Here is a 23,489-nt window from a genome sequence, read left to right on the forward strand (position 1 = left end):
TACCTTAAGATAAAGAATAAAAAAGACAGGGATGTGGCTGATTGGTTAAAGCACCCTGGGTTCAATCCACAGTACAAATTATATATATAAATAAATTTTTTTATTTGCACAAAAAAGAATACTACCAAGAGGGAAAAGGTGGTCCATGCAGTGAGCATTTCCAAGTCACGTATCTACCTGGGGCTCATTCTCATCCCTAGTCCTTCGAGACATAAAAGATATATAACTAACTGGCTAATACGCACATGAAAGTTGTTCAACATCATTCATTAGAAAACGCAAATCCAAACCACCAGAGATACAATTTCACATCCATTAGGATGCCTTCTTTAAAAAAAAAAAGTCAAGCCAGGCAGGGTGGAGCACGCCTATAATCCCAGCAAGCCAGGAGGCTGAGGCAGGAGGGTCTCAGGTTCAAGGCCAGCCTGCCAACTTAGTGAGACCCTGGCTTAATAAAAAACAAAAACAAAAAAAAAAACCTGGAGATCAGCTCAATGGGAAAGTGCCCCTGGGCTCAATCCCCAGAACCACATCAACAAGTAAATAAAATACAGACAAAAACCAGAAAATAACTGTTGCCAGGGGTGTGGAGAAACGAGAACGAGAAGCCTCGTGTATTCCTGGAGGGAACATGAAGGGCACAACTGCCCTGGAAAACGGTGGTCACTGCACGATTACGCAATTCTGCATATGTGACCACAAGGATTAGAAGCAGGGACTTAAACAAACACTCCCACCTACATCCCTAGCAGCATTATTCACAGTGGTCAAGGACGGAACCAACCCAAGTGTCCATCAATGATAAGCAGATAAAAGAAATGTGGCTTAAGCAGCCAAAGGACACTATGTAGCTTTTCAAAAAAAACCTCGCCACTGTTAACAGGATGAATGCTGAGGACGTCATGTGAGATCAGTCAGTCACCAACAAGACATGAGGTCCCCAGAGTGGTCAAGTGATGTGACAGAAAGCAGGTGGTGGTGGTGAGGAGCTGGGCGTGGGGAAGACAGGGTTGCAGTTTCAGTGTGGGAGGCTGAGGAAGGCCTGGAGGGGACGTGGCGATGGCCGCATAGCAGTGTGAACTACTCAAAGCCAGTGGGCTGGACACTTAAAGGTCAAAATGATCAACTTTGTTGTGTATATTTCATCACTATAAAAACCAAAAGCTTAGCAGTACCTCAAAATGATAGTTGGTGAACCTTAGAACACATGTGGGCCTGTGACTGAGCCCTTTACCGGGCTGTCCCCAACTGGGTGAGGAAGCCGACTCGTGGTCAGGAGGTGCTGGCTCCAGGCCTCCCAACTCCGGGTCCTCACTCCTTCCGCTTCTTGAAACACAGAAGATGCGTCCCTGGCAAGACTCTGCACTGGCTATGGTTTGGGTGTTGCCTGGGGCAGATTGGCTGAACCTGGCAAGGAACCCCGGGTGACTCTGGCCCTCCAAGGTAGGGAGCCTGTGCTCCTGCACCCCGACAGCCCGGGTCCTCTCTGTGTACACCTCACTGCACAGCAGGCTCAGCGAGGGCACAGGGCGACCGCCCCAGTGAGACACCTGGGACACCAGTCCTCAATCACAGCTCCTGTCACTCCAAAATCCGAGACCTGGTCTGACGAAGCCAGCTGTCACCAAGAAATGGGAAACACAAATTAGCTGCAAAGACAGAGAGGGAGAGTCCCATCAGACGGCAGAGTTGGCCCTCAGCCCCTGACTGCGTCCGGGGTACAGCTTGGTACGTGGAGTCAAACTGGAGGAGGTTCAAGCCTGGTCTCCTCTGTTGGCTCTGGGACCCTGGACAAGCTACTCACCCTCGGAGCTGGAAATCCCTTTTCTCAAGTGGACGGACAGTCCACCTATCTCCTGAGGCCTGGGAACCAATGTGGACTTCTAGGGTCGCAGCTGCGGCCCCTGCTGCAAAGGAGCCTGCACCCAGGTCACATCCAGCAACACAACCGCGGTTGACACCTGCCTTGGGGACAGCAGCCATGCTCCCCAGAACCCAGGCCAGTGAGGGTCACCAGGGAAGAGAAGGAAGGCTGTGAGAATCCAGAGTGCACACAGGGTGGCCTTGCTGACTGGCCACAAGGCACGCCCAGAGTTGCGTTTGTTCCTCGTGGGGACCTTGTACTTCAGTGGGAAGCCGCAGTGCGTGTTGGAATGGAGTGAGGCCTTCTCCCCGTCCCATGGGTGTCACCACCTGTGCCGGAGACTGTCCCGTGTCCGCCAGGTCAGGGGCTCTGTGCTCTGTCCATGCTGCTGCCCTGGAGTGACTGGCCTGGCCAGGTCCACACCAGATGAAGGGGTGGGGCTGGTGGAACCAAGCAGCTGAGGTCTTGGCGAGCTCTGTGCACACCACGCAGCAGCAGCAGCCATGAAGCGTGGGAACTGGGTGCGCTGCCAACGTCAGGCACAGGGGCGCTGCGCCTGCCCAGGCAGCTTGTGCCTTCACCAAGAAGCCACACCCCTCACTGTTCCTGGGGCCCCAAGTCCCCGAGGAGCTGAGGGATGTCAAGGCAGAAAAAACAACTCACAGAAACAGGACGACAAACCCTTTTATAAAATATTTATTCTAAAAAAATCACGCTGTACAAATTTAGAACAATGCTCAGATTTATAAAAATGTGAACATAACAGAAGACTAAAGGGACAAATTTTCATTGCTGTTTTCTTTTTAAATTAGGAAGAATGATTTTTTCAGGTACAGTGATAGTAAAGATCTAAGAGACATTGAGCCAGGAGTGAAGAGCCCAAGACCCGCTGCCAACCTACAGGGTTGGTGTCCACTCCGCCGAATCCAAACCTGTGTTCAAGCGGGGAAGGGCCTTCCCCACAGTGGACACCGCGCAGATTCCCCAAGCTGGCGGGGATGGGCGCTCTGGCTCGGATTCTCTGGCTCTCCTGCACCGCCAGGGGCTCTTGCGCAGGAGCAGGGCTGCACGGCGCTCTGGGGAGCTGCGGGAAGACGGCGCTGGCTCCTGCAGTCCAGCTGCCGCCCACAGGGAGGGGCTCCGTAAAAAAGAACTCACAAAAACTCCAGGCCAGGGATCCTGGCTCCTTAAAAAGGCGTTTAAAAAGCTTAGGTAAGTTTGGCTCCGTCATTTCTAGTGGCCCGAGCCACAGTGTGGCTCCCTTCTTTCACACACACACTTCCAGGAAAATAACTGCAACTCAGCAAACCTGCAAGACTGTTGTAAGATGAACAAGGCAGACAGAGGCCACAGCAGCCAGCGGCACAGAGCCCGAGAGGCGCCTTCACATTCCAGATGGTGGGGCAGCCCAGCGGTCACAGCCATGGGTGCCAGGCGGGGTCCATGCGGCACAGATTGTCCAGGCTGTTTGCAGCGGCCACCAGGGTGTTCACCTTGCTCTCCCCGCCTTCAAACTGGGCCAGGTTGTGCAGGCGGGTCATGATGGCGGTGACAGCTTTCTGCACCAGGGTGACCAGCTGCTGGCTGTCCATGTTCTCAGGCTGTCCGGCGGCCGAGAGAGGAGAGGAGGTGTCCTCCTGGGTTTTTTTGTGCCAAGCAATGATCTCGTCCCGGAGCACAGTCTTCAGAATGCCGTCCACCTGTGTGAAGGAGAGAGGGCAATGACTCCTGCTCACCAGGGACACCCAGGGCAGCTCCACAGCAGGCCACCAGGGCCCTGCCTAGCCTGGGCACCACAGCCCCTCCTCTACTGGGAGCCGTGGCCACACACAACACTTCCAACCAGTCTCCGCAGCACCAGGCAACAGCGTCCAGGTGGAACGTGCGGCCTTGCCTGACCGGCTCCACTTACCACATCTGCGGGCCGGCCGAGTGCTGGCCAAGAGTGAAGAGGACAGAAAACCCATGTGCTGGCTTATGGGCTCCCACTCCAACCAACTACACATCATGAGGTGGGGCCATGGGCATTGCGGAGAGCAGGGCAGGGTGGGCAGGAGGGGGAGAGGTTCTCCCAGGAGCACCAGGAGGCTCTCACCCAAGACCAGAAGGAAGTGAGGGTGCCACAGGCAGAGCAGCCGAGCGAGGCCGTGGATGCCATGCTGCCCTGGTTAGCTTGGAGGGTCAGCAACAGGTGGCTACTGCCTGGGTCTCACTCAGCACATCAGGTTGGTAGCTCAGGTCCATCACCTCCCACCTGGTGGCCTTGGGGAAGTCACTTAGACCCTGTACCTCAGCCTCCCCATTTGTGAGCAGGGCTTAGTATTAAGTTCCCTCCCCACAAAACAGGCAAAGGTAAAGGAGTTGGCAAGCGTCAAGGGCAGAGACCAGTGTCTGCCAGGCTCTGCTGGCCCGACTCGTCAGTGGCCCTTACTCTGACCAAGTCCTCCAGTGACTTACAGGAGGGTCTTGGGAAGAGTGGCAAGACCTGGTTCCTGTCTAAAAGGGTCACTCCAGCTGCCAGTGGGGAGCAGGGCAAAGGTGAAGGGCCTGGCCAGTGGAGCTTCGTCCCCAGGCAGGCACTTTCAGCCGACAGGTCGCAGGCGTTATTGCACCTTACTCTGGTGTCAACAGAGTGTGATTTTTAGCACAGCCACTCACAGCTCCCACCATGGCCTGCATCTGAGCGAGACTTAAAGGCACTCACTAAATACAGATTGTTAAGAAATCTGAGCCCAGAGCTAGAGCTAAAATCCCATCAATGCCACCACGTTCTGCAAACTCCCAGGGTGGTGACAGGCCCTCTGGTGGAGAGCCCTCTTCCGACTTTCCAAATGAAATGCCACCTAGGGATCATCCTATGGCTGTTTGCAGAAGCGTAACAGTTCAACCCGAGCAAGCGCTTCCTGGTCCCCGAACCAGGCAAGAATTCGCCACGTCAGAACAGACCCCCTCCTGGAGCCGCCCACGGCCTGGAACCTTCTCTCAGTCCTGTAGGTGGACGGCTGTGGCCAGAACAGCACGCAGCACCAAGGGATGTGTGCGGCTGGACACTAGTTAGAGCAGGGGGTGTGTAAGGCACTTGAGAGAACTTAAAGCCTTCCCAGGCGCTGCCTTCTGGACAGCAGTGAGTTCTGAACCCTCCCTGGTGGACACTGCTGAAGGAGCGGAGAGCGGGAAAGGCCACGCACAACAGGCCGAGTCCTCCCACCAGCAGTGAGGCTGCTGGTTTTGATTCTCCCGAGGCCTATAACGTGCACCACCTACTGCCAGGCCTTCTCTCCCTGTACTCATGAGAGAAGGTGAGGCTGGGCTCAGCCCCCGCTTTTTTTTTTTTTGTACCAGGGACTGAAACTTGGGGTGCTTAACCACCGAGCCACACCCCCAGCACTTTTTTATGTCTTATTTTGAGACAGGGCCTTACTAAGTTGCTGAGGCTGGCTTTGAACTCACAACCCTCCTGCCTTAGCCGCTGAGCTGCAGGGATTCCAGGTGTGCGCCGGGGTGCACTGGCTCAGCACTATTATCAAGAGAGCGGAGCCCTTGGGAGTGACGCTGGACAGGCTGCATCAGGAGGGACCCACTTCACGTGCAGCCTCCACAGCCTCGCAGCTCCTGGACCTCTGCTGTGCCTGCTGCCCAAGCCTCAGCTCCGCTTCCACAGGGCTAGGAGAAACTGAGAGCCCGCTGAGGCAGCCAGTGCAAGGCCAAGCACAGGGATGGCACCCTGGAAATGGCAGATTTGGCTGTCCTGTCCCCATGGACAGAGCTGCCAGATGCTCTCAGGTGGCTTCACGCTTGCCAGGGTGCCCGGGGTGTCCTGCTCCCTGGAGTCTGAGCAGTCTGAGCAGCCTCACTCCAGCCCCACAGAGAAGCTCTGCCCTCTAATGCCAGGAGGGGGTGCCAAGGGGGAAGGGAGGGTGACAGGCAGCAGAACTGCTGGGGAAGGCGTCCCACAGAGGACTCTAGACTGAGAGCCTTGACATTCTGAACACGTCAGCACAGGGAATGTCCCAGGGCCTTTCCACAGGATTCCACCTCAGCACTGGGTCCTGTTAGCAGCTCAGCAGGAACCTGAGGCCTGGGTTCCCACAGGACGACTCCATGACCCACCTTGAAGTTGGGCTGGGCGAAGCACCGTGCAACAGCAATCATGGAGGCAGTCAACGGGCCAGAGACGCCGATGGTGGTCAGAAACTCAGAAATGTTGGGTGTGAGGCGGAAAGGGACGGGACGGTTGGCATCTAAGTCCCCAGTTGCATCATTTATATCAAATCGAAAGTAGGCAACATTCAGCTTGCCGGTGTCCTGCATTTCACAGGAGGAGATGCATTAGGGACTCAGCAGCGGAAGGGAGAAGTTGGAAGAAGAGGGTCTGGCGGTTCAAGCCACGCTACCTGAGCGATCTGCAGCATCTCGGGGTTCAGTCTATTTAAATGCAGGACGAACTCAGCGAAGCCAATCAGAGCCAGCTGGATGGTGAACATCTTCCTGAAGGTCCAGTAGTCCGTGGCGTTGGGGAACGTGTGCAGGGCCCACTCCTTGAGCATGCTGCGGGGCACCATGTTGCTCTGTACCTCCTTGAGAATGTCTCGAAGGACCTGAAACACATCACTTCATGACTCCTCCATCCAACTGGCTTATTTTTTTCCCCCTACAAATTGCAACGGTTTATTTAATAAGAACCCGTAAAGAGGACTTTGCTGCCAATGTTATTTGACTAAACTAAACACAAGGATATACAAGATTGCTCCATTTCCCTCTGGGGCTCAATGTCTTGTGGTCTAACTGCCAATGGGACTGTCTGAATAAAAGCTTTAGTTATGTGATGTGTGGTTATCTGTCCTACAGAAAGGGAGGTAATGATCTGAAAACTTCCACCCATGCCAACTGCAGAATGTACCAGGCCATTAACAGGAAGAACAAAACAGCTGGGCCTCAACCACACCTCTCCAGCTTCACGAACTGGGGAGCTAGTCTAAGAAGAGCAGGTGTTTGGCAACGCAGAACTGAATTTCATCCTGGAAGACTCGAAAACAGGGGCTTCCAACGCCTGCTCCTGGCGCAGTAAAAAAGCTGAGAAAATCAAAACCATTTTCAGAACTTTCCAGACTCCTCCCAGTCAGAGGAGCTCTTGTTCAGGAGAACAGGCGAGTCCTCCCACCAGCAGTGAGGCTGGTGGCTTTGATTCTCCTGAGGCCCACAGGCGTGCACCACCTACTGCTGGGCCTCTCCCCACCTCTCTGGTGGCTGAGAGCCAAGAGCCACATGACCAGGCTGGCCGTGGAAACAGTAACCTGACAGCCACTGGAGTGGGCAAAATGAGTTTGGTGACCCCCCAAAAAAGACTTGCCCCCAGAGAACTGTCCCTATTTGAATTGCCTGGAAGCTAACCACAAAAAGCCCCATTCGCAGGGCTTCTCTCCATCTTACTGAACCCTGAGTTCACACGGCGAGGACAGCATTTCTGAAGCGCATCTGCAAAACCGGTCAATGACAACTGTTCAATATCGCTGGTGTCAGAGGAAAAGACACCCACAAGACTGGCCAAGCAAAAGAGCAGGGGAATGGCATGCCCACAGGGGCTCGGAGAAGCACTGTACACTCAGGGACCTAGAAGGCCACGTGTGTGCTCATAAAAAACCTCGGAAAGCTGATGCGCTCGTCTGGTTGACCCTGAGACTCTGCATAAGTAGGGAGCGAAGGCAAAGGCAGAGCTGAAAACTGCTGAGCCCTGAGGAAGGCATACCCCTCCACAGACAGACAGACAGAGAGAGAGACAAACACACACACCCTCAAAAAAGATGCAAGATCCACTGGCTGAGACATTCAACAGAGTCTCTGTTAAACCATTAGCCAGACACTAAACTGAGCAGACATCAGGGCTGCCCCCGACAAAGCCTGGACTGCAGTTAGTCCAGGAGGTCACTATGACCACCACCAAACCCGACAGGTCTTCAAGGGAGGATGTGATGTCTAGAGTCGCCAAATCATGTTGCTACAACAACTCCCAGTTCCGACATTATATTGTAAGAGACACAGAATCAGGAAAACACGCTGACACACAGGGGAAAGGGGTGAAGTCTTCTGAGTTTACATTAAAAACACAAATGATCCAATTTAAAAGTGGGTGAAGCACCTGCAGGCATTTCTCCAAGGAAAATAGCCAAAAAGGACATGAAAAGGTATCAGCTACGTTGAAAGAGGACTTCACACCCACCAGCCAGGACGGCTTCCATCAAAAAGATGGGCAGTGGTAAGTGTTGGCAAGAACGTGAAGAAACTACAAAAGAAATAAAAGTACACACAAAGACACAGACCCCAACATTCACAGTAATGCTGGTCATACTAGCCAGAAAATCCATCAACTGATGAATGCATAAATTATATGTGGATATTCATGTAATGGAATATCATTTGACAATAAAAAGGAAGTATGAAAACATGTTACAAAATGGGTGAACCCTGGAAATATAAAAAAAATTCACTGAAGTCCATATATTATAGCCAGACATGGTGGCACACACCTATAATCCCAGTGACTCAGGAAGTTGAGGTAGGAAGATCAAGTTTGAGGCAACTTCAGCAACTTAGCAAAACCCTATCTCAAAATAAAAAGGCTGGGAATGTGGCTCAATGGTAGAGTGCAGTGCCCAGTACCAAAAACTCCCCCCTTAAACAAACAAACAAATTTTAAAAATCCTGTATGTAGAATTCCATGTCCAGAATAGACAAATCCAGAGGCAGAAAGATCTGTGGTCCCCAGGGTTGGGAGTACAGAAGAACATGGAGGGACTAGCAAACGGGGAAGACGTTTTAAAGACAGCAGTAGTGACTGCGGCACAACGCTGTGATACTAGGAACCCTTAAATGTGAACTTTAAAGGTGAGTTTCATGGTATACGAACCATATCTCAACCAAGGTGCTATCCCAAGTGAAAGATGAAGGAGCAGAGAAGCAGCCCACAAGGAGGCAGAGAGAGGACAGCGCACAGCTGGGCTATTCCACATGGTCAGCATCTAGCTCAGCAGGACCCACAGCACCTTCTTCTTTTTTTTTTTTTTTGGTACTAGGGATTTAACCCAGGGGAGCTAGACCACTGAGCACAGCCTCAGCCCTTTTTATTTTTTATTTTGAGATAGGGTCTCACTAAGTTGCCTTGGGCCCCACTCAATTGCCGAGATTGGCCTCAAACTCATGATCTCCCTGCCTCATTCTTCTGAGTGGCTGGGATTTTAGGCGTGCACCACCACGCCTGGCTCATGTGGCATTTTTAAGATGTGAGTGCACACGTGCAGACAGAAGTCACCGGTTTCCACTGTTAGAGACAAGTGATGACCTGAAGAACACAATCCATTCCTCTCCTGTGAGTACCTCCAAGCTGTCCTCAGTCCACAGAATGACCAAGCCATAACTTGTGTCACAAAAAAATCCCTGGAGCCGGGCACAGTGGCCACACCTATAATCCCAGCAGCTCGGGAGGCTGAGACAGGAGGATCATGAGTTCAAAGCCAGCCTCAGCAATGGTGAGGCTTACTAAGCAACTCAGTGAGATCCTGTCTCTAAATAAAATACAAAATAGGGCTGGGTGTGGCTCAGTGGCTGAGTGTCCCTAAGTTTATCTCTAGCAACACCCCCCCGCCCCACAAAAAAATCCCTGGCACCAGTTCACAAAGGAGGCAACACTTTTGTGCACAGAGGTCAATCAGAAAACAGGATCTGTTCCTTCTGCCTGCACACAAAGGTGGGAAGCTGCCCTGGACCACCCGGGGCCTTGCCTGTACCCCAGGCCCTGCCTTGGAGGTCAAACACACAGCTATGGGTTGACTCTTCATAAACAAGACCAACTGCTCCAGGACACAGCCAAGTTGAAATGAGCCCCAAGCGACACCGGGCAAGTCCTGGCTTCCGCCCTTTGGCCTCCCTTTGCAATGCACAGCAGTACCACAGGGCACTTGGAGAGTCCAAAATGGCCGCCTCAGGACGCTCCTCACAAACCTAGACCAACACCTTCTCCGGCAAGGACAGGAACCTGCAAACCCCGAAAGGGCCCTCTGCCCCAGAGGGATGCAGGCGGGTCTACCCAGGATCCTGTGGTCTGCCCGGGACTCCTACCCAAGGCCAGTCACTCAGCTGGCTCCCCATCTCAGAGTTCCCCACTCTGTTTCAGGCAATACACACACAGTATAGACACGCGTGTCACCTAATATCCCAGGAGTGCACCAGGGTCCTGTCAGCAGCTCAGGACAGACAGAGACAACAGACAGTCCACACCACTTCACATGGGAACCAGCCGCCCAGTGAGAAGTGAGTCTGATGTAAACTGATTGGGGGGGGAGGGGTGCTGGGGGTGGAACCCAGGGCCTCATGCTGCATGAAAACTGATTTTTAGATTCCAGTTTCTGAGCTTTGTAAGGGAGAAGGACAGTACTTTCTCGAGGAGGAGAACTTACCTCCAACTGGTCACAGCAAACCCTCTGCAGAAACGTCCCCTCATCCAGGTCACTGGCTGATTCCTACCATCTCATAAGTCTAATGAAGTTACTTTACGTGAGAGAAGTACCCTCAAAGAACGCTCCACTCATCTCCTAGGTCCCCACATCAGCCAGGACCACAAGAAAGCGGTCACAGGTGGAGGCCTTGGGCAGCAGCCTGGCCCTGCTTGGTACCTGGTGGCTGGCCTGGGTCCCCCGTGCCTGCACTGTGGCCAGCCTGTCGTAGTAACGGGAAATGGGGTTGTCGTGCTCGATGCCCTTCTTGGCACAGCGCTGTTTGTAAATCTCCACGAGGGAAAGTGAAGAGGGGTTGTCTTCCACGAGGCGCATCTGCGGGGACACAGCGACCACCCGGGGAACTGGGGGAAAGAAACAGGGCAGGTTGAGAGGGCAGAACCCGGGGCTAGTGCTCGACCCCACCTTCTGCACTGGCTGAGGGCCGAGAGAACTTGGCTGTGTGAGGAGAGGAGGAACCCTGGGTCACACCCCGGGTACTCAGCAGATGGCATCAAGCTCAGTCCACATGAGCCAAGTTCTTCAGAGGCCATCTCAAAAACACAAAGTGACGACCACCCTGTTCGCTCTTCAGATGCCTTCCCAGCTGGAGTCCACAGAGGAACCCAGCTCCTGGCTCACCTTGCGACCCTGTCTTCCTGCAGCTGGAATGGCGACACTCAGGTAAATATCACCTGGGTTGTGTTCTGTTCTACAGTTCAGATAGGCCCCATGGGGCTATCTATGGGTGAAATGAGAAAATACTTCAAGATGTTAGATTTAAGTTTCTATGGAATTTGGCCAAATAAAGTTGGAAACAGCTGAGAGATTCCAAAAGAGAGAGGTCACTCCAGAAGACAACATCAAAGCCCAGACTGCCCAGTCCGGACCCCATGATGGCCTGCACTGGCCATGCTGAAAAGGCAGGCAGCAGCAATGTCCCGCTCTGGCTCTCGTCTGTGTCCAGGCCACTGAGACAACAGAGGCAATTCTAACTGATGAACGAAGCTGGCCGACTGAGTCTACCATCCACTAAATCACAGCTGCTGGCTGGCCACCCTGGCTTCAGTCCACGAAAAAATTCCAAGATGACTCCAGGGCACACACTTGACTGCCACTCATTGCTAACTGAAGTGTGTGGAAGAAACAAAAGAACACTCTGCACCTCATGACTGGGTCAACAGTCATGACTGGGTCAGCACTGCAGCCCATGCTGCATCCGTGAGAAAACACACACAGCTTTCTATGAAGCACTGCAGCAAGCTGGCCCCTGACCTGTTTCTAATCTACCTCCTGTCTGGAGATACTACACTTGAAGGTCAGGATGGACTGGACTACACCTGAGCTGTCAGGAGAGCACCACACAGAACTGGACGAATGCCCTGTGGCAGGCTCCAGCCTCAGGGATTGCAGCTAAAGTGACTGTGGCAACTTGGGAAGAAAAGACTTCACTCAGTGGTTGCTACTGGGGCCATTTAGAAACGAACTCTGTAGTCTTCATGGAGACTCAGCTCAGCTCAGAGCCTTCACCTCGCAGGGAGCAGCCTGAAGGTGGGGACACCGTCCATAGGAGGGCCATCAGGGCTGCTCTTCATCCCACAGCCTTTTTCTCAGTGCCGTCTGGAACCCTCCCTGGGCCAACACACACAACACACACAAGGCCTGAGCTGCTGCACCCCCAGGCATAGTTATCATGATACCTGTGAAAAACAGATGCCGCTTGGTCGTTTCTTTCCTCTTCTCCAAGCAGGGGTTCAGCAGGCGGAGCAGCTGCAGGACGCGCTCCTCCCTCCGAGACTCTGTGAGGCAGGCATCATTCATGACCAGGTACGGGTAGATTTTGCCATTATGCCCACGGATGTACAGTCTGCGGGCAGCTGTGTTGTGCTTCTGGACAATTTCCACCCTGGGCATAAACCTACCAAAGCAAGCAAACAATGAAGCATGAACTCCAAGTCCTGGTTCCCCAACCTTTTCTTCGGAAGAAAACAGAGTATTCAGAATGGCCATGAAGAAGCAGGCTGTGCAGTTCCACAGTCGCTAATGATTCGTGTGACCCCGTCCCACTCTGACAAGATGTGTAGATGGGCCAGTATTTCACATTGCAGCAGGCACTGCTAGGAAGTCAGGGAGGATGGCTAGTCGGACACAATGTGAAGGAAAAGCAGTGCACTGCATCTAATTTAGAAATAAATACAAAACACCACCACCACTGCTGTCCTCTTGAACAGCTTACATGTCAAGCGAGGTGCGGCCGCTCTAGTAAGCGCTGGGCTGTCCAGTTTTGCTTGGGCTAGGAAAGCCTGGGAGACTCTGCATTTTGTCAGATGGTATGGTGATTCAGAAAAGGTTCCCCAGGAGGCAACCCAACCCTCATTCAGGGCATTGGACTTTCAAGTCAGATCAAGCTCTTTCAAGGTGCCCAATTACTCTCCTGCTATAATAATCATGTATTCTCCCAATCTAGGGAATTAATGTCTGCAATCCTGCTCAGACTCTACCCCGGAGCCCCCTCCAAATGCCAGGCCATGCTCACTCACCGAGCAATCTTGATGTAATAATGTGTTGGCTTTGGCATCAGAAATTCCCCAGGAATTTCTACTTCAGCTGTTTGTGCTGAGAAATTGCTTAAAAATCGGCACTTTTCTTCTATGAGGAAGAATTTTGGAAGTTGCTTTGTTTTAGCCTCTAAGATTTTGATCCACTTTTTCAATTTGGAAATAAGATTATGAAGTTTCATGGATCCTGGAACACTGAAGTCAAAATCTGGAAAATAAAACATGATTAAAAACATTTCAATCGCCACTACAAAATTACCACTCAAACATCTACCAACTGCATTAGGCATGCTCTATATGTGATGAGGAGCACAGAACCGTAAGCCCACATGCTCTTCAAAGTGAAGGTGTAAACCTGAGAGAGCAGCTCTTGTCCAGGACCTCTCACAACATTGAGAGGAGGAAGAAAGATGAACCCAACATCAAACTGCATCCCCCGTCACAACAGGCTCTTTTCAGAGGGCTGAGGCCACACAGGCCCCTGCATGTCCACCTCACAACGACAGCCTGTGAATACCCACAACAGCTCGGGAGCTCGTGTCACCAGGACCTAAGGATTACATCACAAGGGCAGCCCCACTTCTGAGTATGAGTGTCAATCACACCAAGAAATGAAGTCCCCTGCGATAAAAACAGAGTGACTGATGTGACAATAAGGGTGTACCCAGAAGGCACTAAAGGATGAGTTCTCAGAAGGATCATGGCAAGAAATCTAAATGACAAAACAGAAAACATTTTCACTTAAGCAATTTAAAAAATCCCTGGGTCACTGGTACGGGGGTACATGCCTGGAGTCCCAGTGGCTTGGGAGGCTGAGGCAGAACTCAAGTTTGAGGCCAGCCTCGACAACTTAGTAAGAACCTATGTTCAAAATAGGGTCTTACTAAGTTGTCGAGGCTGGCCTCAGTGGCAATGTGCCTCTAGGTTCAGTCTCTAGTACCTGACTCAATAAAAATCAATCAACCAATCCCTGGGTAATGTATTTGTCAGGTTTTACTGAGACTCAATAAATTCAAAAAAGTTCAAATAAATTGTCCTTTAAAAGCCATCAATTTCCTTCCAGATTAGCACCAGTGCTGGGAGAGACCCCTCTGTCACTCTAAGTTACCCTTTCTGTGTGTCAAGTAAGGACCCCAGGGCAGGCATAGGGAGGCCCTGTTCTAGGCCTAGGGAAGTGCAGGCTGCATGATGGTCAGAGACCACGGGGAGGCCTGGGTCTCCACAACACCTCCTACCCAAGATGCTCTCGACATTCCCCTGCATGATCACTGGCTTGTGGACCACCTTCTCTCAGTCCCACTTGGTCCGAGCCTGCTGTGGGCTTGGCAGAGACAGCCTCTTGCCCACCTCTCCCTTCCCAGGGCAGCCACATAGCAGGAGCTACCAAGTCAGACAGAGTCAAGCCCAAGAAAGCGACTGAAGGGCGAATAGCAGCAGTTTGGAACCAAAAGCTGGCAAAGGCCCACTGGATGCTGAGCTCAGGTGCCCCACATAGGAAAGGCTCCAGAGGGCATGGCTGGCCAAGGGCAGACCTGCCCTGTCTCTTCCCACACCAAGTATCACTTTGAACCTGCCCAAAGTCAACTCTTGGTGCTCAGCAAATAAGCCCAGCAACATCCCATCACATTCTCTGTGCGAAACGGCCTCGAGGAACAATGGCACTAGATGGTGTTCAGCCCAGAAGTGACTCAAGGCTGGGGAAACTAATGAAGAGCATGCACAGTATGCAGGCTACCCTGGAGACCGTATTTCACAGGCTGGTTTAAGACCGCCATGGTGCGTTTTGTTAGGTGGTATGAAGCTGGCTGTGTGGTGCAGCTCCTCCCAGCCGAGGAGTTCCCCAAGTTCAGCCCCAGCTCCAGCCCTCACCAGCTGAACAGCTTTACACCCACAGACCCTCCACCTCCTGAGGCCTCAGATTTTTCACCCACACACTGGAACACAGAGGTGCACCCCATCCTGTAAGGATCAGCTGAGCTAGCACACATAGGCACCCCGGCACGAGACCTGGCAGTTCTAACTGCCCAGTCCTCACGGCCCGCCTATGAACTTCACTGGGGTCAATGTACTTACTTGTGCATGTGCTTTCTTCCCCCGTGACATTTCCCCCGGCTTTCTTTTCTTTTGTTTGTTTCAGAGTTGGGGTGGGGTAGGATTTGGGAGTGACTGACCCCAGGGCCTCAGCATGTGCTCTACCACTGAGCTACACTGCCAGCCCCTGATTTTCCTTTCATTTTAAGCACTGTCATGTCCTTTCTCAGAATTCCCCACGGGGCCACAATTTCACACAAACAGGTAGCCAGAGAGGCCAGCATACATGGTGCAAAATGAGAGACTCCCTAGCAAGGCCGGGTCGGGCTCCACCGTCCAGGACATGGGCAGCTTCACGCAGGGGCTATTCCTTCTCCACTAGATCAAGAAGGAGCTACTGGGCTTGTGTTTCTGGTCTACTCCTTTTTAAACTGTTGCTGTGGAATAACCAGACTTCCAGCAGGTTGCAGAAACATACAGGAAAGCCTAGCCCCCCTCCTATGCCAACATCCTGCACAACCACAGTTCTACGCAGAACCAAGAGTGACACTGGCATAGTCCACACAGCTGACGCAGATCACTGGCCATACGTGTGTGTGTGTTGGGGGGGGGGTCCTGTCCTGTGAGCAACTCTGCATGACCTTTGACCTCTACTATCAAGATGCTCAACTGTGCTGTCAACTCCCCTCTACTACCCCTTGATAGCCACATCCACTCCTTAATCCCTGACACCCAGCCACCACTAATTTATTACCCATCTCTATAATTACTTTACAAATATTTCATAAATCTGCTGGGTGCAGTGGTGCACACCTGTAATCCCAGCGGCTTGGGAGGCTGGGGCAGGATGACTGTGAGTCCAAAGCCAGCATCAGCAACAGTGAGGTGCTAAGCAACTTGCTGAGACCCTGTCTCTAAATAAAAAATATGAAATAGGGCTGGGGATGTGGCTCAGTGGCTGAGTACCCCTGAATTCAACTCCTGGTATCCCCCCAACAAAAAAAAGTTTCATAAATTGAAACAATGCAGTGTGTATCCTTCTTGTATAGTATCTCTGAGGTTCATCCAAGTTGCTCTGTGCATCAATACTTAACTTTTTATTTTTGCGGAGAATGAATAAATTATACCTTGTTATTCAAGAAGGGGGTATGGGTGGTTTCCAGTCTGGGGATAAAAATGGCTATGAATATTTGTGTATAAGTTCCTATATGAAAATACTGTTTTACTTCTCTGAAATACATCAATAGACTCTTTTAGACTCTTCCTAAACTTTCTCCCACCTCCCTATGGGTATCTGAGACTAGAAGCACATTCCATAGAAGGAGTCAGAACCGAGATCAGAAATGGCCTCCCCAGGAGCAGGGGAAGGAGGGCAGGAGCTTGATCTACACATCTGAAACCTGTGGGGGTTTGAGGGGGGCTGGAAGACTCACAGCAACTACTTTTGAGTTTACATCAAAATCCATGTGTTTCATCCCATTTCTAATTCTATATTTCAGACTTTATTTGATGAAATGAGCTGACGTTTTAAGATGAAGACATACTGAATACCGTTTCTAGTAAAATACGGTTTCCACAAGACTTTCATCCCAGGCGCTTCCTTTTTCAGAGAAAGGGGAAGGCACACAAGAACCCCACAAAGGTAACAATCAAGATGATGAAAGCTCCCAGCACGAAAGGCAGACCTTGTACTTGATTTTCCTGGTGCAGGTCCATGGTGTGGAAAGCTCAACCTAGGCCGGTCGTGTTACCTTAAATGCCCAACCAACATACCAAGAGCAGAAGCCCCGCACCGGGGACCGTCTGGATGATGGAGGGTATGTGCTGCACTCTGATGGATTCAAGGTAAGTCATGGCTATCCCTGCAAAGTATCCTTTATGATTAATGGGATAGGATCTTTTACATTATTTCAATCTATGTATCTGTATGTGTGTTTGTATGTGTATTCTCAATTGTATTCTCTAAGACACAATTAGTCTTTTCTTTACCTGGGGCTGGGGATACAGCTCAGGGGTAGAGCACTTGCCTAGCAGTATGAGGCCCTGGGTTTGATCCAGGCATAGGACGGTGAGCGGGAGAAGATACTTCTAAAAATATCTAAAAATGTGGACTATTTATGCTAACCTATCAATGAAGAAACAATGTTTTAAACAGCTATAAAAACAGGAATGATCAGGCAGAACTGTGTCCTTTAACTCTGGAAAATTGTATATGACAAAACTTGCTTTCACATGAAAAATCTTTCAGGCCTGTAGAAGTCATTAGGATGGCTAAAGTGACTTGTTTGGAACCAAGCACTCCTGGTGGGAGTGGGTATGCAGGAATGGCATTTGGGTGTGTGCAAAAGCACAAATGTGTGTGCACTGTGAGGGCTGGGGAGCGTCTGGCAAGGGTCGCTATTGGACAGATAAAAACACCTGGGCTACCAGAATCCGCAGATCCCTTCAGATCACGGGTAAGTGGCTAAGCCAGGACTCGAACTCCTCTGGGCCTAGGAAAATGCACTCAGCTAACTCGGGACACAGTGCTGAAGACACAGGCTCTCAGTTATTCTGCCTTCAGAGTCTAGTTTGTACTTGTCACTGTAAGCCTTGCACACTTAAATCCAACCACTTCACCCAACTCTGTTTCCCACCAAAACCAAGTAAGGTAAAGGCTGAGGGAAGGGTCAAAGGAGAGGATTTGATCTGAAAATCTCCCATTTTCTAATCCCTGTCTCGCAGCTCAGAGTCCTGAGCATTCTGTAGCAGGAAGGAGGCACGAGTAGTCCCACACTGGTGGCAGTCTTGGGTTCCTCATGTTCTGAGGTCTGTATTTTTATACAGTCTGTATAAAAGTCTGTATTTTTATACAGTCTGTATTTTTATACAGTATCCTGGGTTCAGTGATAAGAAAATGAATGAATAGAATCAGCTGATATTAAAGACCAAGGGAAAATAGGAACTTTACTCGGGAAAAGAGAGTGAGACTCACCCGTTGTGAACTGCCCTTTCAGCTTCTGGAAAACGGGGTCCTGCGCTGTGGCCTGCGCCCGACGGGCCAGAGACTCAGAGGCGGCACTGGAGAACATGGTTGAGACGTTGGACACATTCTCCAGGCCCACTCCAAACGTGCTCACCAACTTCTTGACAAAATTGAGAGTGTGGGGGGTGATTTTGGCATCGGACACTGCTCCGCTTTTCTCAAAGGCGACGGAGTAACATTTTGCCAGGCCCTGTTGGAGCTGTCTGAGCACCTAACAGGAGAGGGATCATCAAGGAAGCCAGGAATCATCAACCAAGCAGAGCAACCAGCCAGCCAAGTGGCTGCACACACAGCTCCTTGCCCCAGGGTTATCTGCACCCACGGCACACTGGCACATGGTAGGTGTAAATCAGCGTGCACAGAACAGATGAAGACCCGTGTGCGTGACACTGTGAGCTGGTGTGGTTTTGTTTTGTTTTTACCCATGAGTAAGGGTTCCGAACACTCAAACACAAACAAAAACCAGAGAACCCCACTGTCTCAGGACGTGCACATACTGCCTCCTGATTAACCATGAAAGCCTGGTTTTCAAGCGGTTTGGCTGTTATCACTATGTTCACCTGCACGCACAAAACCTGCGCATAAATTCCAGCTAGCCCCAGGACCCAGCCAGGTGAATCACAGACAGTCAAGTGGGTATGACTTTATCATCCGCTGAAGCAAACCTCAAGGAGGTGGCCCAGCTGCTGAAGAGACACCTGGTTCAGTGATAAGAAAATGAATGATTTCCTGTTTCTGGAAATCAGAACTTCCTGCTGCCTTGCCACCACTCTTGCTCACACACACAGCCGCCACCAGGTCAACCAGTGGCACTTAAGTAACTGAGGTCATTGAAGTAGAAAAAACAAGTATTTTAAAAGCAAGAAATGGCTTTCTTATTTCTTCAGAAGTCTTCTTCAAATATTTGAGGCTGACCTAGTGTGCAGAGATGAACTCTTCACCTGGTCCATGGTTAAATTCAATAGCCAACATAAATCGACCAGGCAGCTAAATATGAAGATGATGAGACAACCACAGAAGCATACAGAACGATCCATTCCCTCCACAAGTAACCAGCAGTTGCAAAATGAGATCCAAATACCTCTTCATGCCAGTTTTCTCTGAACCAGACCATCTGATCGACGATGCCTTCCAGGGAAGACAGAAGAGTGGGGTGGAGCTCTCGCTGCATGTGCATGATTCGGCTGCAGCGCCACATGGGTGCTGTGGCTCTTATGGGCCCTGGATCTGATGCAGAATGGGACTGGTTACCCACTGAACTTGGCTGCTGCTGTCCAGAATCTGAGAGCAACACACACAACGCCATTGTCAGCGCAAAACCGACCGATGCCGAGCTCGGAGCTCTACAGGACCCACCGGGCAAAGGAACGCTGGTTCCTGCCGGTGTGGGGACCTCCAGGAGACGCTTCCCCACGGAAGATGGAGAATGCCCTGGTTCTAAGAGTAGCTGTGCAACTGATTTAGGGACAGAAGACATGGTGGTCTACAACTTGGCTTCAGATGGTTGAGAGAAGAAGCCAGTGTGCGAACTGAGTGCCAAGGCAAGTTGCCCAGAACAGCTGGCGAGGGCAGGAGGGGCCCACAGTGTGCTGGTGCTCCTCTCACCTTCTCTGTAAGTTTGAAGGTTTATAAGAAAATTTGGGGGGAAACGTTCTCTGAGCTTGCTATTAAAGCTCAAAGAATCTAAAAGTAGATGATAAGCAAGTCTCCATTTTTCATCTAGAAAAGACAAACCTACGTTTGTAAAATGACATTACAAGAAAATATATTTATTTACCCTGTGAGAAAACACATGGGAACTCTCACTGTGCACGGTCCTCATCTCACTGCCCTGTGATGCTCCCGTGGCCCAGAGAGAGAATCACTCCCTTAGGAAGACTCTGGGTGTTAGGAACACTGTGAAGCAAACGGACCTTTAGCTGTTTACAAAGGTACCGTTAGTTATTTCTTTACATGCCAAAGAGTCTATCCAATTTAGATTAAAGTCTTATGCTCTGAGTAAGTTTTTGAAACAACTAATAAGACTGACGCGGATTCTTCTGACAGCTGAAGATGTTCCTTCCAACCTCAACAACACACATGCACAGCAACTGACAAACTGCTCACAGGGGTGTCTTTATTACCAAGATGGAAGGTAAACTTCATAATTCTCTGTAACTAAAAATATAGAACTTTTCTACCTATGGGTCACTCAGATGAACACCCTACCACACTGTAACATTAATCAGGCCTCAGGCTTTGACCTTGGGGCCCTGATTAAAGAAAAGACCGGCCATGTGCGGAGGGATTTGCAGGGCGGGAGAGGGTCCACAGCAGTTGAGACACAGGACTCCCCAGGGAACAAGCCCTTCAAGACCAGCCAGCAAGCCCCACCCAAGACGTACCACTCTTGTAGCGTTCCCGCTGTTCTATTTTGAGGGTCAGGTACAAAGTCCGGATGGGAAAGTAGACCGCTTGGGGATACACTCGTCCAACCTGCTCAGAGATAAGAAATCATAAACTACATGCTGTGCTTTCTGAATAAAGATAATTTATACTGAAAATAACTGTTGTCAAGTTGGAAATGGGTTTCTGATCTCCATTTGTTCCAAGGAAGCAAGTACTGTGTCACTGATCTAATGCACACGGCCATATTAAATAGCAGGTGAGATATCCTGTTCACCTTTTAAAGACCCAAAATAGCCAAGCGTGGTGGCACTTGCCTGTAATCCCAGCAGTTCAGGAGGCTGAGGCGGGAGGATCTTAAGTTCAAAGCCAGCCTCAGAAACTTAGCAAGGCTCTAAGCAACTCAGTGAAACTCTGTCTTTAAATAAAATACGAAACAGGGCTGGGAATGTGGCTCAGTGGTTAAGTGCCTCTGGGTTCAACCCTGGTATCAAAAATAAAAAAAGACCCAAGACAAATCAACATGTGAATTTCATCAATTTTGTCAGAGAAACTACGCTTCTGAGGAAAGCAAAAGATATCTGTCCCTGGATGCCTCTGGAAGAAATAGAATTGTAAATACCAGATAATCATTACATTGGGAATTCTTTATTTGCAGTGAATTGTTAGTTTATCCCATTATCAAATAGTTTTTATTCTGTGTAATTGCAGGAAGAAGGAGATCGAGAAATGCCTATTTAGGATGAGACCCATCAGCTTTACCAAACTGGAATTTTGTGGCCAAGCTGACACTATCATGAAGAAAACAGTAATGTTTGACTCTGCCACAGGCCAGTGGTGCCTGGCTAACACCATTTTAAGAGATGTTCTGTGAGTGTCAGTATCAAACAGGCTGAGTCTGTATCCTGGCAGATAACTATAAGCAAAACGCTAGGACCCAGGAAGACAGCAACACCCTCGAGGAAAAAAGAAAGTCCTTTCTGGGCAAACATGAATGATGTCCACACATAAAGAGCAAGTAAAATGAGCATATACTCCGAAACATGCAGCTGCTGTGCTATTCTTTCACAAAAAGTCCCTTAATACTTTGACAGTTATGAAAGAGCCATCTATGGGACCAGGGTCTGCCCAATTCCCAGCCTCACCCCCAGACAGCAAGAACTGTCCTCGCTTACAGGTGCAGCTTAACTGCATGAAGGAGGAGTGTCACAAGCAAGTGCTACTTTCAAAGGAGCTCTGAAGGACTCCTAGGACAGGACAGGAAATCGGATGCAAAATTCCAACCAGATTCTCATTTCACTATAATTCTCAGAGAAACACTAACAATTTTGCTTAACTTGCATCCTCTGTAGAACAATAGCCAAGCAAAAAATTTACAATTTTAATACTGTACTGTGTTATTAGCTATTTCATTTCAACCCTGATGTGTTCTTCTGCAACTTTTAATTATGCTTTATATTAAGTGACATCTAAATGTTAAAATCTTATTGCCTCTTGGACTATCTTCAATACTTTTGAGCATTCAAACACGCTTTATGGAAGAAAAGAATGTAAAATAAAGACAAAATTATTTTGTGAACACAAACAACTTCTGAAGCCCACCTGGCTGATGAGGTTCAAAAGCAGCTTGCCCTCAGAGCCAACCAGGCAGGTGAGGAGCTGCGGGATCCAGGCCAGCCACTGGATGGGCGGCACGCCGATGCAGTACTTGTCAACAGCATCTGCCAGGGTGTTTTTGTCATCGTCAAAGCTCAAAAGCCACAGCACCTAATGCAGAGGGGAGGGGCCTAGAGGTGAGCAACAATCGAGGCCCTCAATCAAATGACTTTTTTTTGCCCAACTTTAAGATTCCACATTGTATAGCTTTACTGGACATGTGGAAAAATATGGAGGCCAATACTATGGCTAAATATACGCACAAATCTTATAATTACGTAAACCCACAATTTGAATAGTATATTTTTTCTTGACTTAGCTTTAATGACAATTACTAGCTGATCCAATTTCCTGGTTAGCAGTGACCAGTGACTACGAGGCCGTGACAGGCAGATGGTCAGGGCTTGCCAACCTGCTAATTCACCACACAAGCAGATTTTTACTAAAATCTCAAATCAACATCACCCTAGCCCTGGTAGGACAAAGGCTGGCAGCCTGGAATCCACAGATGCCTTTCTTTTAGATATAAATAGTTATATCTCAGAGCAAGCAATCTCAGAGTCAGGTATTTAGGTGTTTGGGTGTCCATGCACATGTGCTGAGGTTCATTCCAAATGTTGATGTTAAATCAAGAAACTGCACATGCCCAATAGCCCCCTGCACTCAGGGCTATGGTGGGCACTGTGTGAAGAGACTACCAGCAATCAAAGGACACAAGCCTTGCAGCTGCTGGAGAGATGCTAACATTAGACAGGTGTCCAGGAGTTAAGCCCTAACTCCAGTGCTCTTCTGCAGAATGGGAGTCTCAGTCTCACAGAAAGCACTGGACTCTAAGTGAAGCTTTGTCATTCAGAAAGTCCTGGGGCCCTAAGGATGTCCAGGCCTCGATTTCCTTATTTTAAAATGGAACTGTGAAAGACACTTGAAGGAGATAGGGAATTAGGAGTTAAGGCATGAAATCAATCCTCTCAGACCCAGCATGAATCAGTGATTTAGAGCTAGATTTTGATCCAAACTGAAAGGCTACCAGATGGTCTTTGATCAAAGACAATTCCTTGGATCTCACCTTGGCCAAGTATTTCCTGGATTTGCTCTCATTCTGATGCCGGCAAGCGTGCAGGTAACAAGTAATGGCAGAAACCCCAAGATGCAGCTGTCGCTCCTTCACAAAGATATTCTCCAGATAGTCACCCCACATGGCCCAGGCTTTCACCAGCACATCATGCATCTGCACAGCTGCAGAAAAAGCTTTGTTTGCTTCCTCAGACCTGTGAGGAGATGCAAAACCAAATCATAATTCACATTGTAAAATTAGCCTTTTTTTTTTTTTTTTTGTACCAGGGATTGAACCCAGAGGCACTGAACCACTGAGCCACATCCCCAGCCCTTTTTTGTATTTTATTTAGAGACAGGGTCTCACTGAGTTGTTTAGGGCCTTACTAAGTTGCCGAGGCTGACTCTAAACTCATGATCCTCCTGCCTCA

General features: G+C 49.9%; 1 protein-coding gene across 16 annotated transcripts in view; it reads right to left on the reverse strand.

The window, feature by feature from the left end:
• Positions 1–2,544: 2,544 nt before the first annotated feature.
• LOC107155951 (transformation/transcription domain associated protein) overlaps positions 2,545–23,489 on the reverse strand; it is a 115,227-nt gene continuing 94,282 nt past the window's right edge. For 11 of the 16 annotated variants that reach the window (XM_048785235.1, XM_048785231.1, XM_048785224.1 and 8 more), the window contains 11 exons: positions 23,072–23,273; positions 21,952–22,116; positions 20,349–20,439; positions 19,046–19,245; positions 17,914–18,175; positions 12,891–13,116; positions 12,051–12,268; positions 10,531–10,715; positions 6,259–6,462; positions 5,975–6,169; positions 2,545–3,564 (listed from right to left, as the gene is read on the reverse strand). In XM_048785235.1, the coding sequence (XP_048641192.1) occupies positions 3,280–3,564; positions 5,975–6,169; positions 6,259–6,462; positions 10,531–10,715; positions 12,051–12,268; positions 12,891–13,116; positions 17,914–18,175; positions 19,046–19,245; positions 20,349–20,439; positions 21,952–22,116; positions 23,072–23,273 (2,233 nt within the window). In that variant the 3' untranslated portion in view covers positions 2,545–3,279. The remainder of the gene's footprint in view (positions 3,565–5,974; positions 6,170–6,258; positions 6,463–10,530; positions 10,716–12,050; positions 12,269–12,890; positions 13,117–17,913; positions 18,176–19,045; positions 19,246–20,348; positions 20,440–21,951; positions 22,117–23,071; positions 23,274–23,489) is intronic. The other 5 variants (XM_048785232.1, XM_048785229.1, XM_048785228.1 and 2 more) reach the window with 3 other exon arrangements.

This window comes from Marmota marmota, unplaced genomic scaffold (assembly GCF_001458135.2).
Source record: "Marmota marmota marmota unplaced genomic scaffold, marMar, whole genome shotgun sequence".
Lineage (NCBI taxonomy): Eukaryota > Metazoa > Chordata > Mammalia > Rodentia > Sciuridae > Marmota > Marmota marmota.